We start from the raw sequence: 15,800 nt of genomic DNA, 5'->3' as shown, positions 1-15,800 counted from the left end.
GTTCATCCTAACATTGGCCCATGACATTCCCCTTGCTGGACATTTGGGACAAACCAAGACGTGGGAGAGGTTAGTCAACCACTTCTACTGGCCCAATATGTCCAACATGGTTAAGGAGTTTTGCCTCTCCTGCCCCACCTGTCAAGCCAGTGGTAAGACAGGTGGGCATCCAAAGGCCCCCCTCATTCCACTTCCAGTGGTGGGGGTTTCCTTTGAAAGAGTGGGTGTGGACATAGTTGGTCCACTAGAACCTCCCACAGCCTCAGGAAATATGTATATCCTGGTAGTAGTGGATCATGCTACCAGGTATCCTGAAGCTATTCCCCTTAGGTCGACTACTGCCCCTGCAGTAGCCAAGGCCCTCATTGGTATCTTTACCAGAGTGGGTTTCCCTAAGGAGGTGGTGTCTGACAGAGGTACCAACTTCATGTCAGCATACCTAAAGCACATGTGGAATGAGTGTGGAGTGACTTATAAATTCACTACACCATACCATCCACAAACTAATGGCTTGGTTGAGAGATTCAACAAGACATTAAAAGGCATGATCATGGGGCTCCCAGAAAAGCTCAAAAGGAGATGGGATGTCCTCTTGCCATGTCTGCTTTTCGCTTACAGAGAGGTGCCACAGAAGGGAGTAGGATTCTCACCCTTTGAACTTCTGTTTGGTCATCCTGTAAGGGGACCACTTGCCCTTGTTAAAGAAGGCTGGGAGAGACCTCTCCATGAGCCCAAACAGGACATAGTGGACTATGTACTTGGCCTTCGCTCTAGAATGGCAGAGTACATGGAAAAGGCAACCAAAAACCTTGAGGCCAGCCAACAGCTCCAGAAGTTTTGGTATGACCAAAAGGCTGCACTGGTTGAGTTCCAACCAGGGCAGAAAGTCTGGGTTCTGGAGCCTGTGGCTCCCAGGGCACTCCAGGACAAATGGAGTGGCCCTTACCCAGTACTAGAAAGGAAGAGTCAGGTCACCTACCTGGTGGACCTGGGCACAAGCAGGAGCCCCAAGAGGGTGATCCATGTAAACCGCCTTAAGCTCTTCCACGACAGGGCTGATGTCAATCTGTTGATGGTAACAGATGAGGATCAGGAGGCAGAGAGTGAACCTCTCCCTGATCTTCTGTCATCAGACCCAAAAGATGGCACAGTAGATGGAGTGATCTACTCAGACACCCTCTCTGGCCAACAGCAAGCTGATGGTAGGAGAGTCCTACAACAGTTTCCTGAACTCTTCTCCTTAACCCCTGGTCAGACACACCTGTGTACCCATGATGTGGACACAGGAGACAGCATGCCTGTCAAGAACAAAATCTTTAGACAATCTGACCATGTTAAGGAAAGCATCAAGGTGGAAGTCCACAAGATGCTGGAATTGGGAGTAATTGAGCGCTCTGACAGCCCCTGGGCTAGCCCAGTGGTCTTAGTCCCCAAACCTCACACCAAAGATGGAAAGAAAGAGATGAGGTTTTGTGTGGACTACAGAGGGCTCAATTCTGTCACCAAGACAGATGCTCATCCAATTCCAAGAGCTGATGAGCTCATAGATAAATTAGGTGCTGCCAAATTCTTAAGTACCTTTGACTTGACAGCAGGGTACTGGCAAATAAAAATGGCACCTGGAGCAAAAGAGAAAACAGCATTCTCCACACCTGATGGGCATTATCAGTTTACTGTTATGCCCTTTGGTTTAAAGAATGCCCCTGCCACCTTCCAAAGGTTGGTGAATCAAGTCCTTGCTGGCTTGGAGTCCTTTAGCACAGCTTATCTTGATGATATTGCTGTCTTTAGCTCCACCTGGTAGGATCACCTGGTCCACCTGAAGAAGGTTTTGAAGGCTCTGCAATCTGCAGGCCTCTCTATCAAGGCATCCAAATGCCAGATAGGGCAGGGAACTGTGGTTTACTTGGGCCACCTTGTAGGTGGAGGCCAAGTTCAGCCACTCCAACCCAAGATCCAGACTATTCTGGACTGGGTAGCTCCAAAAACCCAGACTCAAGTCAGGGCATTCCTTGGCTTGACTGGGTACTATAGGAGGTTTGTGAAGGGATATGGATCCATTGTGACAGCCCTCACTGAACTCACCTCCAAGAAAATGCCCAAGAAAGTGAACTGGACTGTGGAATGCCAACAGGCCTTTGACACCCTGAAACAAGCAATGTGCTCAGCACCAGTTCTAAAAGCTCCAGATTATTCTAAGCAGTTCATTGTGCAGACTGATGCCTCTGAACATGGGATAGGGGCAGTTTTGTCCCAAACAAATGATGATGGCCTTGACCAGCCTGTTGCTTTCATTAGCAGGAGGTTACTCCCCAGGGAGCAGCGTTGGAGTGCCATTGAGAGGGAGGCCTTTGCTGTGGTTTGGTCCCTGAAGAAGCTGAGACCATACCTCTTTGGGACTCACTTCCTAGTTCAAACTGACCACAGACCTCTCAAATGGCTGATGCAAATGAAAGGTGAAAATCCTAAACTGTTGAGGTGGTCCATCTCCCTACAGGGAATGGACTTTATAGTGGAACACAGACCTGGGACTGCCCATGCCAATGCAGATGGCCTTTCCAGGTTCTTCCACTTAGAAAATGAAGACTCTCTTGGGAAAGGTTAGTCTCATCCTCTTTCGTTTGGGGGGGGTTGTGTAAGGAAATGCCTCCTTGGCATGGTTGCCCCCTGACTTTTTGCCTTTGCTGATGCTATGTTTACAATTGAAAGTGTGCTGAGGCCTGCTAACCAGGCCCCAGCACCAGTGTTCTTTCCCTAACCTGTACTTTTGTATCCACAATTGGCAGACCCTGGCATCCAGATAAGTCCCTTGTAACTGGTACTTCTAGTACCAAGGGCCCTGATGCCAAGGAAGGTCTCTAAGGGCTGCAGCATGTCTTATGCCACCCTGGAGACCTCTCACTCAGCACAGACACACTGCTTGCCAGCTTGTGTGTGCTAGTGAGGACAAAACGAGTAAGTCGACATGGCACTCCCCTCAGGGTGCCATGCCAGCCTCTCACTGCCTATGCAGTATAGGTAAGACACCCCTCTAGCAGGCCTTACAGCCCTAAGGCAGGGTGCACTATACCATAGGTGAGGGTACCAGTGCATGAGCATGGTACCCCTACAGTGTCTAAACAAAACCTTAGACATTGTAAGTGCAGGGTAGCCATAAGAGTATATGGTCTGGGAGTCTGTCAAACACGAACTCCACAGCACCATAATGGCTACACTGAAAACTGGGAAGTTTGGTATCAAACTTCTCAGCACAATAAATGCACACTGATGCCAGTGTACATTTTATTGTAAAATACACCACAGAGGGCACCTTAGAGGTGCCCCCTGAAACTTAACCGACTATCTGTGTAGGCTGACTAGTTTTAGCAGCCTGCCACAAACCGAGACATGTTGCTGGCCCCATGGGGAGAGTGCCTTTGTCACTCTGAGGCCAGTAACAAAGCCTGCACTGGGTGGAGATGCTAACACCTCTCCCAGGCAGGAATTGTCACACCTGGCGGTGAGCCTCAAAGGCTCACCTCCTTTGTGCCAACCCAGCAGGACACTCCAGCTAGTGGAGTTGCCCGCCCCCTCCGGCCAGGCCCCACTTTTGGCGGCAAGGCCGGAGAAAATAATGAGAATAACAAGGAGGAGTCACTGGCCAGTCAGGACAGCCCCTAAGGTGTCCTGAGCTGAGGTGACTCTAACTTTTAGAAATCCTCCATCTTGCAGATGGAGGATTCCCCCAATAGGGTTAGGATTGTGACCCCCTCCCCTTGGGAGGAGGCACAAAGAGGGTGTACCCACCCTCAGGGCTAGTAGCCATTGGCTACTAACCCCCCAGACCTAAACACGCCCTTAAATTTAGTATTTAAGGGCTACCCTGAACCCTAGAAAATTAGATTCCTGCAACTACAAGAAGAAGGACTGCCCAGCTGAAAACCCCTGCAGCGGAAGACCAGAAGACGACAACTGCCTTGGCTCCAGAAACTCACCGGCCTGTCTCCTGCCTTCCAAAGATCCTGCTCCAGCGACGCCTTCCAAAGGGACCAGCGACCTCGACATCCTCTGAGGACTGCCCCTGCTTCGAAAAGACAAGAAACTCCCGAGGACAGCGGACCTGCTCCAAGAAAAGCTGCAACTTTGTTTCCAGCAGCTTTAAAGAACCCTGCAAGCTCCCCGCAAGAAGCGTGAGACTTGCAACACTGCACCCGGCGACCCCGACTCGGCTGGTGGAGATCCGACACCTCAGGCGGGACCCCAGGACTACTCTGATACTGTGAGTACCAAAACCTGTCCCCCCTGAGCCCCCACAGCGCCGCCTGCAGAGGGAATCCCGAGGCTTCCCCTGACCGCGACTCTTTGAATCCTAAGTCCCGACACCTGGGAGAGACCCTGCACCCGCAGCCCCCAGGACCTGAAGGACCGGACTTTCACTGGAGAAGTGACCCCCAGGAGTCCCTCTCCCTTGCCCAAGTGGAGGTTTCCCCGAGGAACCCCCCCCTTGCCTGCCTGCAGCGCTGAAGAGATCCCGAGATCTCTCATAGACTAACATTGCGAACCCGACGCCTGTTTCTACACTGCACCCGGCCGCCCCCGCGCTGCTGAGGGTGAAATTTCTGTGTGGACTTGTGTCCCCCCCGGTGCCCTACAAAACCCCCCTGGTCTGCCCTCCGAAGACGCGGGTACTTACCTGCAAGCAGACCGGAACCGGGGCACCCCCTTCTCTCCATTCTAGCCTATGTGTTTTGGGCACCACTTTGAACTCTGCACCTGACCGGCCCTGAGCTGCTGGTGTGGTGACTTTGGGGTTGCTCTGAACCCCCAACGGTGGGCTACCTTGGACCAAGAACTGAACCCTATAAGTGTCTTACTTACCTGGTAAAACTAACAAAAACTTACCTCCCCCAGGAACTGTGAAAATTGCACTAAGTGTCCACTTTTAAAACAGCTATTTGTCAATAACTTGTAAAGTATACATGCAATTTTTATGATTTGAAGTTCCTAAAGTACTTACCTGCAATACCTTTCGAATGAGATATTACATGTAGAATTTGAACCTGTGGTTCTTAAAATAAACTAAGAAAAGATATTTTTCTATACAAAAACCTATTGGCTGGATTTGTCTCTGAGTGTGTGTACCTCATTTATTGTCTATGTGTATGTACAACAAATGCTTAACACTACTCCTTGGATAAGCCTACTGCTCGACCACACTACCACAAAATAGAGCATTAGTATTATCTATTTTTACCACTATTTTACCTCTAAGGGGAACCCTTGGACTCTGTGCATGCTATTCCTTACTTTGAAATAGCACATACAGAGCCAACTTCCTACAGCATCGCAATGTGCTTTTTGTACGGCGCAAACAGCGAAATTCACTGTTTGCGATGTGCAAAACGTTTTGTACATCTGCCCCTAGGTGCTTTAATGCACGCAGTTAACAAAATCAAAGGCCTGGCATCCCAGTGCTTCAAACACATCTACCAATGCCACTCAATCCACTACAGTAACAGAACACTGATTCATAGAAAGCTCTGCCAATGCATCTCAGTGAAGGTATAAGGAACTATTCACTAGACAAGAACTGCTGTCACACTGAGACTGACCACAGCAGCTTGGCCTTAACATCCAGGCCTTTCTGCTATTCCCAAAGCGAGCCCTCAAGTAGCACCGTTGGTGCACTTCAGTCCTGAGAAGTTCAGCCCTTTATCATCATAGCTACAGCAGGCAGTGAGTCATAAATGCTTTTAAAGGCAAGATGAGTGATTGTGTTCTAGTGATAGAATGGGACAGAAGCAATCAACACTAGTGAGAAGCATATACTGGGTGAAGACGTGCAGTGTCTGCCTGCAATCGACAAAGTAAGGGTGTTGAAAGTAGTCAAGCTAGCACTCCTGGTCCTTGTAGATATTGCTCAACCAGACATTCGAGATTCTGGGCTCTCTGCCTAGGAAAGTTCCCTGATACACCACTGTGTTACAGCAAACCAAAACAGGTGATGGACAGGCTAGAATCAAGTATCCAGGAGGAATACATGCAGGAAATAAATCAACAAATGGAAAACATTCTCAAAATATCAACTATAGTAATTCGCTTCTCTGTACTCACAAAAAACCCCACTGGTGGAATAATTTCTGAAATCAAGGTTCACACACAAGTGCTGATGTTGAATTGATTTATTTGTTTAATAATAAAACCCTAGCAACGTATAAGGATCACAGCAATTCTGTACTCACAGGAGAGCCCACTGGTGGAATCACTTCCAAAGTGAAGGTTTTCACCCAGGTGTATAATAAAACCATAGCAACATACAAGGGACACAGCAATCTCAACAGCATTCCTCCTCCAGCCTTGGCCACCTTCATCTGTCCCCCCGTCATCACATTCCAAGCGTGGAACATGATGGTATACAAACTAAATGAAACAAGAAAACATACCTCCCACCTTAACAACAAAAAAGCAAACACTAAATTCCATAATCATGTCGTAATACTGGAATAGTTCTATTATAAACACTCACCCCACCACACAATCCTTCCATTTGTGAGTACGTATCAAACGCCCCCCCTTGGTGGCACGCACCAGTTTAATTTCCCTGCTCATTACAGATGGTGTTAAGGTTCCCACACCAAGGCCTCAACAAGAATTTTCCTGCACATTCATACCCGTTTCTTCCCTTACATTTACATCCATCTACCAAGGTTGGCTACACTTCCTCCTCCATCCTTACCCAACTCTTCATTTGACCCTTCAATCCTTCAAGCCTTTGCGGGTTTGCTGAAATGCCAAACTGTACCTTCACTTGGCTTAGCTGCACTGTTTTACAACTCAAGTACCTTATGTGGACCTAGAAACATATTATCCCTTCTCTTGGGATCTTTGACACAATCTCCTACTGACAACTTCACCTCCTTCACACAATGTGTACTAACACCCTCTGCTTTACAGTACAATCTAGTTTTGTGATGTTCTTCTTCACCTCCTCTAACGAAACATCAGACTGTCTCACCAGATCCTTAGTAAAAGGGTCTCCCCCTTTGAAGAGTCTACAAGGTGAGCAGCCGCTATCCACTGGGTAGGGTGATAAGCCCACACACATTTCTTCACTTCCAACTTCCAATTCTTCCAACTTTTAACTGCCAAGTGTATGCTGCTCATCAAGGCTCCATCGAAGCGCTCAACAGTAACATTACCAGCTGGATGACAAACTGCAGTGTGCTTACAATTTTGTTCCTGTCCAAATATTAATTCACCATACTCGAAACAAACTGTGGACCATTATCACTAGGAGATGACTTAGGTATTCGTTCTCTCTGAAAACCATCATCCAAAAAGCAAACCAGACCGTCTGCATAAACCTTTTCCACAATACTTATTTCCAGAGACCCCAAGAACATACTGTGGAACACAAAAGGTGTAGTAACCATTAAATGCCAATCCTATATTGGCCCAAGAATACCAATGGCCAATTTAGGGATTTATTGCTTGTTGTTTTCCTTGTTAGGTAACTCATCCCATCACACGTTTTAAAAGCTCAGCCTTTTTTTAAATTAAAAAACATATTTCAAGGGGGTATCACAGTTTGCCCACAATCTTCCCTGTGCAACAGAGTCACTGGTGTGCGTCAAACTTGAGCTCTAAAAAAAATCATCATGAAGATTCCCAAACTTACACAAAATAGCCATTCTTTTAATACAGCCACACAACCCTGGTTTCCAGAGGACCTTGCTTAGATTGGAAAAAATTAAGATGGCTAATAGAAATGCACAGCGAAGGTGTAAAATAAGTGTCAAGATCATCCATGGCACTGGAAAAAACATCTTCACCTTCAGATCTGTGTTGTCTCTCCATTTGATCATAAATTCTTAAGCCTTCTGGATTCAAAGTATGTAAAATACTTTTTTCTTCCTTGAAGACTGTAAATTCTTCTCCTACGTCTTGCGTAATATTAGCAATGTAATTGAGGGAATAAGCTTTCCAATGAGGCCACTAAATGGCTGACTCACCTGGAGTCGGTATACAAAACATTTGGGCACACATAGTTAAACAAGGCATACCCCTTTTGAAACACGGAATGTCAAGTAGACAGTGTAATAATTGAAAACCACTCACCACATTTTATCCAAAATGCGTCCAAATCAATTTTAAGAAGCGGTTACAAAGGAAACAGTCCTAGAGTTCCTATAAACAATGTGCTGTGACATCTTTGAAGAAGACCGTATCCGTGCGATATACTTTTTCCAAAATGACAGCAGGTAAGGGTCACACAGCATGATGAAGACCATACAGCTTGCGCTCAGAATTCTGGGGCACCACTGTAGACACTGCACACTCAGCATCCGCGCGTGCAATTAAAGTCGGCACTTTCTCCGCCAGCGCGTGAAGTCAACAGTAAGTAAAATGTTTCATTTTCTGTATTGATAACAACGCCACACATGCTGGGATCCCTGAGCTTGCAGAAACAGCTTGGCTCTGGCAATGTATCAAAAGTACATAAATTCCGATACTTGCCAACCACAGGCTATTCTGAACCTGTAGCCAAGAAAACACTTAAGATTCAGGAGATGGTAGAAGCCCAACTCCATCTCTTTGCCATCCTGAAGTGAAGGTTTCCACACAAGTGCTGATGATAAATTGATTTATTTGTACAATAAACCCCCAACAGCAAGTACAACGGACTTCCTTCTCCAGCCCGTTCCCATCCATCTGTCCCCTTTCATCACATTTCACATGTGGAAAGTGAAGACAACACACAAATAGGATGAAACAATATTATAACCTCTAACAGACTTTGGTGCGCAAGAGGCAAAATGGAGGAAATTCCACACGGCCTTCCTGTCGGAGAGGCAGAATTGTTTTTCATAAAACACAAAGAATAAATACCATATACTGAAACAGGAGTATCACTGACAGGATGGCTTCACTTGTCAATATAGGACCTCAGGAAACAGAGAGAGCCTGTTTGAAACAAGTCCCTGACTGCACAAATAAAGGCATGAGGCCATGAGACAAAATGGAAACACGCAACTTCAGGAAAAGGAAAAGATTTGTACTGGAGAGTAGAGCGAAAGGGATAAAAAGACTACCAAGGTACTATTACATTCATCTACTTATCTAACCTAGCAGTCCAAGCCAGACTTGTCTCAGGGTGCACTTAGCAGTTCTTAGGACTTACAGAATGAACACTGGGAAGGGGGAGAGGGTAGACGGGGTGAACTAATCAGGTTTACCACTGTACTAAAATTGCCAACCATGAAAGCACTGCTGGAAGGATAAGGGAGCTGGACACAGAAGGACAAACTAAAAGCAGCACACAGGTCGAAGGGGGATGTCTCACCTACCTTCTGCCCAATGGCAGACACCAGGTACCCGTTGCAGTGGCACAGTGCAGTCACTGGACCCTTCTGCTCCTTCTCATACAGGACTTTAAACTTGTTCTTCGTCAAGGGCTGTCCTGGCTCTGGTACAACTTCAATAATGTCCATTATGAGAATCTTGGAGAAGAGTAAAGAAAATATTACAACAGCCAGCCAAGAGGGATGTGGAGAAAAAATATCAGTTATCAAAAAGTATCAGAGCCTATGTAGTCCTAGGATGTATACATAAAGTACAGGAGAGTTTACGTAGGTGTGGCTGGATTACTGTAAATTACTGAAGCACTTGTGTAGTCATAGGATGTCTCTCATTTACAGACCAGCTTTAGGAGGAATCCGAGGATATCTCTCTTACAGGAAAACATATGTAGGATTTTAAACATGGGTGGAATGTGACACTGCAAAGATCTTGCCCAAAAACTCCAAAAGTAGTAGTCTTATGCAGAACTAGGAATTGAAAGGCAGTAATGACAAGCATGTTTGAAAAGACCTCACAGCAATCAGTTAGTGTGGAGGATTTACATATTTCTGGTTGTTCCTGCAGTTTTTACTTTTGGCCATATGTTTTTTAAACTTCAGTATTGATAGTAATGCACTTAACTTAAAAAGTTAAGTGTTTTATCTCAAAATAGGCATGCCAGGCCCTCTTTTTTTCTTTAATGTATTAAACCATATATTATAGGTTGTTAGAAGATATTCGAGATAGTAATATCATACAAATCCACATGTATAACATGTCAAATGGAGATATTCCTGCAGTAAGTCCTACTTAAAATAACAGTGTTAATGGGTGAAGTGTCAATTGTCTTAATAATAACACCATGACTCAAAACAATAATAAAAATGTCTTAATAAAGATAGGAAACAAAGAAGGAGAAAACATTTAAGTGTAAATATTAAAAGAATATGCATTAGCTAGAAAGGGTTTCCAAATTTGGATGAAAATCCCAACATTGTCTTGCAATCTGTAAATCAGCTTTTCATATGATGCCATGTCATACATTTCAATAAGCCATTCATCATGTGTAGGACGTTGTGGTGTTCTCCAATGTCGTAATATAAAAAATTTTGCTACAGTGAGTGCAATAGCAATCAATCATCTTGTATGGTTTGTTAGATTTGGGAGATCAGTAACATCATGTAATATAACTAATTTTTCTGTTAAAGGAATGGGCACATGTATAGCTCTGTGTAGAGAGGAAGTTATAAAAGACCAGTATTTCGTCAAAACTGGACATCGAAATAAAATGTGTAGAATATCACAGTCCTCATGAGGACACCTCCAACAGGTAGAATGGTGTAGTAAACCTGCTGCCTTGAGTTTTTGTGGTGACCAGTACCAATTATGAAGAATTTTGAAAAGAGTAACTTTCATTCTTGCCTCTCTGATTCCTTTATCCATGTTCATAACAACATCTGTCCAGTCCTCATTGGAATACGCTACATTAAGTAACCCTTGCCATTTGATGTGGAGTTGTGCTAGTAATGGTGATGAGTGTAGTTTATGCACAATGAGATTATAAAATCCAGAGACCGCTCCTTTCAATTCCCCCCAAGTTTTTAAGTATTGTACGACTGGGGAATCCTCAGGTATCCACGGAAATGGTCCTAGTCTACTAAGTAGAGCTTGTTTTAATTGTAAGTATTTCCCCTTTTGAGAGCTAGGGAGTTGAAATTCTATCTGAAGCATTGTAAAGGTTTTAAGCTCGCCTTCTGAAGTGAATAAATGATCCAGCATTAGAATACCTGCTCTCTCCCATGTATCCCTGGAAATTGTCTGTTTCCCTATTCTAATATCAGCGTTATGCCATTTGGGAGCCTTATTATGTAGCCTTGGATTACTCTTAAAGAGTCTGTGGGAGTGTATCCAAATGTTAAGCATAGACTGAATAATAGGGTTAGAAGTTTGTAAAGCCAGCGATTTATGAGTATAAAACATTTGCAAACCTGAAGATGCATGAAAGATTGCTTTTCAATAAGAACCCATAGTGGGGGGTCATCCTGTATTGGCCAAAGATAAACCAATTGAGATAAATGGAGGGCTGTATAGTAATGTTCAATGCATGGTAAACTAAGGCCACCAGATCGCCTGTGAGCAATCAGTTTGGAGATTTTGAGTCTAGGTCTCAGAGATCCCCAAATAAAGGTTTTAATACCTTTGTCAATGTCTCGCAATATTGATATTTTAACTGTCAAAGGTAACATACCTAAAACATAAAAGTGAAATGAGGCACTATAATCATTTTCACTGCCTGGACTTTACCCCAAAAGGACAGGTTAAGATGGGACCATTTTTCATATTCCGACTTCGTTTTAGCAATGAGTGGATCTAAGTTATCTTGAATCATACGTTCTAAACCAGTGTTGATATAAATACCTAGATACTTCAGGCGATCCGCATTCCATTGAAAACTGTAGCCTAAGATAGCTGCTTTTGTTGTGCCCCGGGACAATGGGAGAGCTTCACTCTTATTCCAATTGACTTTGTATCCAGAAATGTTTGAGAAGTGAAAAATAGTAGACATGAGTGCCGAGAGTGAAGTAGATAGATCCGTAAGTGTGAGTAATATGTCATCCACGTATAGAAGTAGTTTTGAGATGCCTGCTGGTGTAGGAATGCCTGCTATTTGTGAACACTGTCTTATTGCTGCAGCCAGTGGTTCAAGTGCAAGAAGAAATAAGAGGGGCGATAAAGGGCAACCCTGGTGGGTACCTCTTTGCACTAAGGTTTTTGAAAGGAAACCACCACAATTCACTTGTGCAGATGGTGTATTGTATAACCATTTAACCTTAGAGATAAAATCATTACCTAATCCCAACCTATGCAATGTACGGAACATATAGCTCCATTCAATGCGGTCAAAGGCCTTCTCGGCATCTAAGGATAATACTACTCTGTCTTCTCCAGCATCCTTGGAAAACCAAAGTATGTGAGCCAAAGTGCAGAGATAGCTACGAGAGTTTCTGCCTGGCATGAATCCAACTTGAGAATTATGTATGAGTTTAGAGATAACTTGTTTGAGTCTTTTGGCAAGAATGGTGGCTAATAGCTTTGAATCTGTATTCAGAAGAGAAATCGGACGATAGTTACTGCAGTATAATGGATCTTTCTCAGGTTTGGGAAGGACAGTTATGATAGCTTTATTTGAGAGTGAGGAGAGACTACCAGTTTCCTCTGCTTCTTTATAAACCTCATATAGGGCATCTATTGCTTCTGGTTTAACCCAACGGTAAAATTCCCCAGGAAAACCATCTTCATCCTTTGTTATTTCGCCCGTCAGTATGAGCCGGTCCTGTTCATTGAGACAGGGGAGTGTTATTTTATCAAATAATTCCTGTTCTTTGAGGTCATCATCAACTTCTGAACTATACAACTTGGTATAATAATCTGCAGACGTATTAGCTATTGCTTGAGTCTCAGTTATTAGTTTACCCTCAGGGTTATATATAGCTGGAATAGCTGTCATATTTTCTCGCTGTTTTAATCGTGCCGCTAGTAAACGGCCTGCTTTTTCTCCTTGTTTGTAATTGCGAGCCTTAAGTCTATATAGCATACATTCTGCTTTGGAAGTATATAGGGCCTGATTACAACTTTGGAGGAGGTATTAATCCGTCCCAAAAGTGACGGTAAAGTGACGGATATACCACCAGCCGTATTACGAGTCCATTATATCCTATGGAACTCGTAATACGGCTGGTGGTATATCCGTCACTTTTGGGACTGGTTAACACCTCCTCCAAAGTTGTAATCAGGCCCATAGTGTATTAAGTTCCATGTTAGCTTTCTCCAATCTGCATCTGGAAGCTTCAGTTGGATTACTAAAATGAGTATGTGTCAGTGTTTTGATATAATTTTCCAAAATGGCCTGTTGTTCTATTCTGCGTTTATTGATTATGGCATAATCCCTCATAATTTGCCCCCTAATAGTGGCTTTTGCGGCTGCCCATAAAATTTGTGGAGAAGAAACGGATCCTTTGTTATCTTTCATATAAGTAGTCAAATGTGATTGTAATTGTGACTTTTCTGCAGGTAGTTTGTAGCGAGATATGTTTAATCGCCATGGTTTCCTTCAAGGGCTTTTCAGACCCCAATCAAGCTGGAGACTGATAGGAGCGTGATCTGACAGTGCAATTTCTAAAATATCACAATCTAGTACTTGTGGTGTAATAGAATGTGAAATAAGGAAGTAATCTATTCTAGAATGGGAATCATGTACTGTCGAGTGATATGTAAACCCCTTATCTGATGGATGTAGTAAACGCCAGATATCGATCAAACCATGATCTTCTTTGATGTCTCCCAGTATGGCTCTGTCTCTACCATGAGTTGTGTCCAGGGGACCTGTTCTGTCTAAGATCACATCTGGTGCAAGATTCCAATCGCCTCCCAAAACTATCCTGGAAATTCCCATTTCTGTTAGAATTCTATTTAGATGAAGGAAAAAGGGGGCTTTAGTCCCAACAGGGGCATAAATGGAACCCACTCCCAATATATTATTACCAACTTTAAGCTTGGCTAAAACAAATCTACCATCCTCATCTGACCATGACTGAAGTATTTGGCATTGCAGTGTTTTCCGTATTAGAATGGCTACACCTCTTTTCCTAGTAGTAGTGTGGGATGTAGCATCTCCTGATATGTGAGAAGGGGATTTGCAGCTGTAAAGAATCTGGCCTACCCAATCTCGTTTTAATATTTCTGATTCTATATCTGATAGAGGAGTCTCCTGGATGAGAGCAATGTCAGTATGTTTGGAGGCTAAATAGGAAAGAATTTTCTTCCTTTTAATGTAATTAGTAAAGCCATTGACATTGAGAGAGACGATTTGCATAGGACTTGTTGTCATGATGCTGACTGAAAATGTTAGAGTATATTTGTACTGTGTGAAACTGAGTCAAAATGCTAAAAAAGGGAAAAGGAAGTAGATCAATTATATGGCAATGTGATAATGAGAACTTACTGGAGGGGGGGAAAAAAGAAAGAAAAAAAAAACCTATCTGGAGTATAGTAAACCTGAAACCAATATGTAGAACTATAATCATAAAATATTGTTAACACTAAACTCTAAATGGTGTAAGTACACCGTTCTAAGTGCTAGAATGTAAAAGAACACTGCAGATCAAAGAATATGTATCTTTCGTCGGTGGGTCTAAACCTCAATTCGAAACCCAGACTCTGCAGGGGAGGAAAGGAAAACCACTCATGGTAAATAGATTATAAGAAAAACCACTTCATGGAGTTATAAAATCTATCCAAGAGAAAAACTGCATATACAAATATAGTAGGAAATGTACATGGTTATTGAACAACAATATATGAGGATAGGAAATGAATCATATCCATCAGAATGAATAACTGCAGTAAAACAGTAATAACACTATATTAATACATAGCATGTATAAATATACTCATCTACCTGGAAGAAGTGATTGTGGAAGGTTGAGCATCAGTTACTTTATTAAAAGACGTGGGTGACTTTAGAGGTGATCTCCATTTATCTCTGGATTTTTCTGTGTGAGTGCCTTTACGCAGTGGACTGCTTTATCTCTGTCAAACTGTTTCTTAAAGGTACGGACGTGTAATCTACCGGTGCGATGGCTTTGTGGATCATTCTGTAATTGAAGCGGACTATTCATAGATGTTTTGTTCAGTGGTGTTGAGTCCATATGTTGGTCATCCAAACTGTCCAGGAAGCGTACCAGATCCTCAGGCTCTTTGTAATCCCTTGAGTTCCCATCCATTGTGATCCACATTGTGGCAGGTTCTAAAAGACCATATTTGATATCCCATTTGCGAAGTCTTGGCCTAAGTTGCAGGAACGCTTTTCGTTTGGCATTGGTTTCAGTGGAGAAGTCTGCAGCAATAAATACTTTATGGCCTTCCGAGTCATACGGACCATGTTTACGAGCAGCTGTTAATATTTGGCGGACCTGTTCATGATGTAAGAGGCATGCTATAATCGATCTAGGTCTAGATTTAAGAGTTGAAGTTGAAGTTCTTGATCGAATTGTGTGAGCTCTCTGCAACCCAAGGGGATGCTCAAAAGATATGTTCAATAGCCGCGGTATTACCGTTAGTAGCAAGTTCTTCACATCATTATTGACTTCCATTTTTTCTGGAATTCCATACAAACTGTTATTTCTTCGGGCCCTGTCTTCCAAATCTATAACTTTTTGTTTTAGGTGCCAGATATCCGGACCCCAATACTCTGCATTATCTAATTTCTCTTCCAAAAAAGTGGTTCTTTGATCTAAAATTTCCACTTGGTATGAAAAGAGTTTAGATCCATCCGTATTGTCTTCATTTCTGTTGCGAGATCTGAAATTTTTACATCCATAGATCCCAATCTTTGTCCCACGGCAGAGATCTCTTTTAAAATAAGGTCCATAGAAGCAATGTCTTGTGGGACAGTAGTAGACGTGCCTGGAGGTACAGTGTTC

General features: G+C 43.4%; 1 protein-coding gene across 1 annotated transcript in view; it reads right to left on the bottom strand.

Moving 5' to 3' along the window:
* CPSF1 (cleavage and polyadenylation specific factor 1) overlaps positions 1-15,800 on the bottom strand; it is a 274,839-nt gene that overhangs the window by 90,152 nt on the left and 168,887 nt on the right. Inside the window, exon 31 of the mRNA XM_069221150.1 lies at positions 9,327-9,479. Within this exon, the coding sequence (XP_069077251.1) occupies positions 9,327-9,479 (153 nt within the window). The remainder of the gene's footprint in view (positions 1-9,326; positions 9,480-15,800) is intronic.

Source organism: Pleurodeles waltl, chromosome 2_2 (genome assembly GCF_031143425.1).
Source record: "Pleurodeles waltl isolate 20211129_DDA chromosome 2_2, aPleWal1.hap1.20221129, whole genome shotgun sequence".
NCBI lineage: Eukaryota > Metazoa > Chordata > Amphibia > Caudata > Salamandridae > Pleurodeles > Pleurodeles waltl.
The sequence above is the reverse complement of the archived record's forward strand: the minus strand, read 5'-3'. Positions and strand labels throughout refer to the sequence as shown.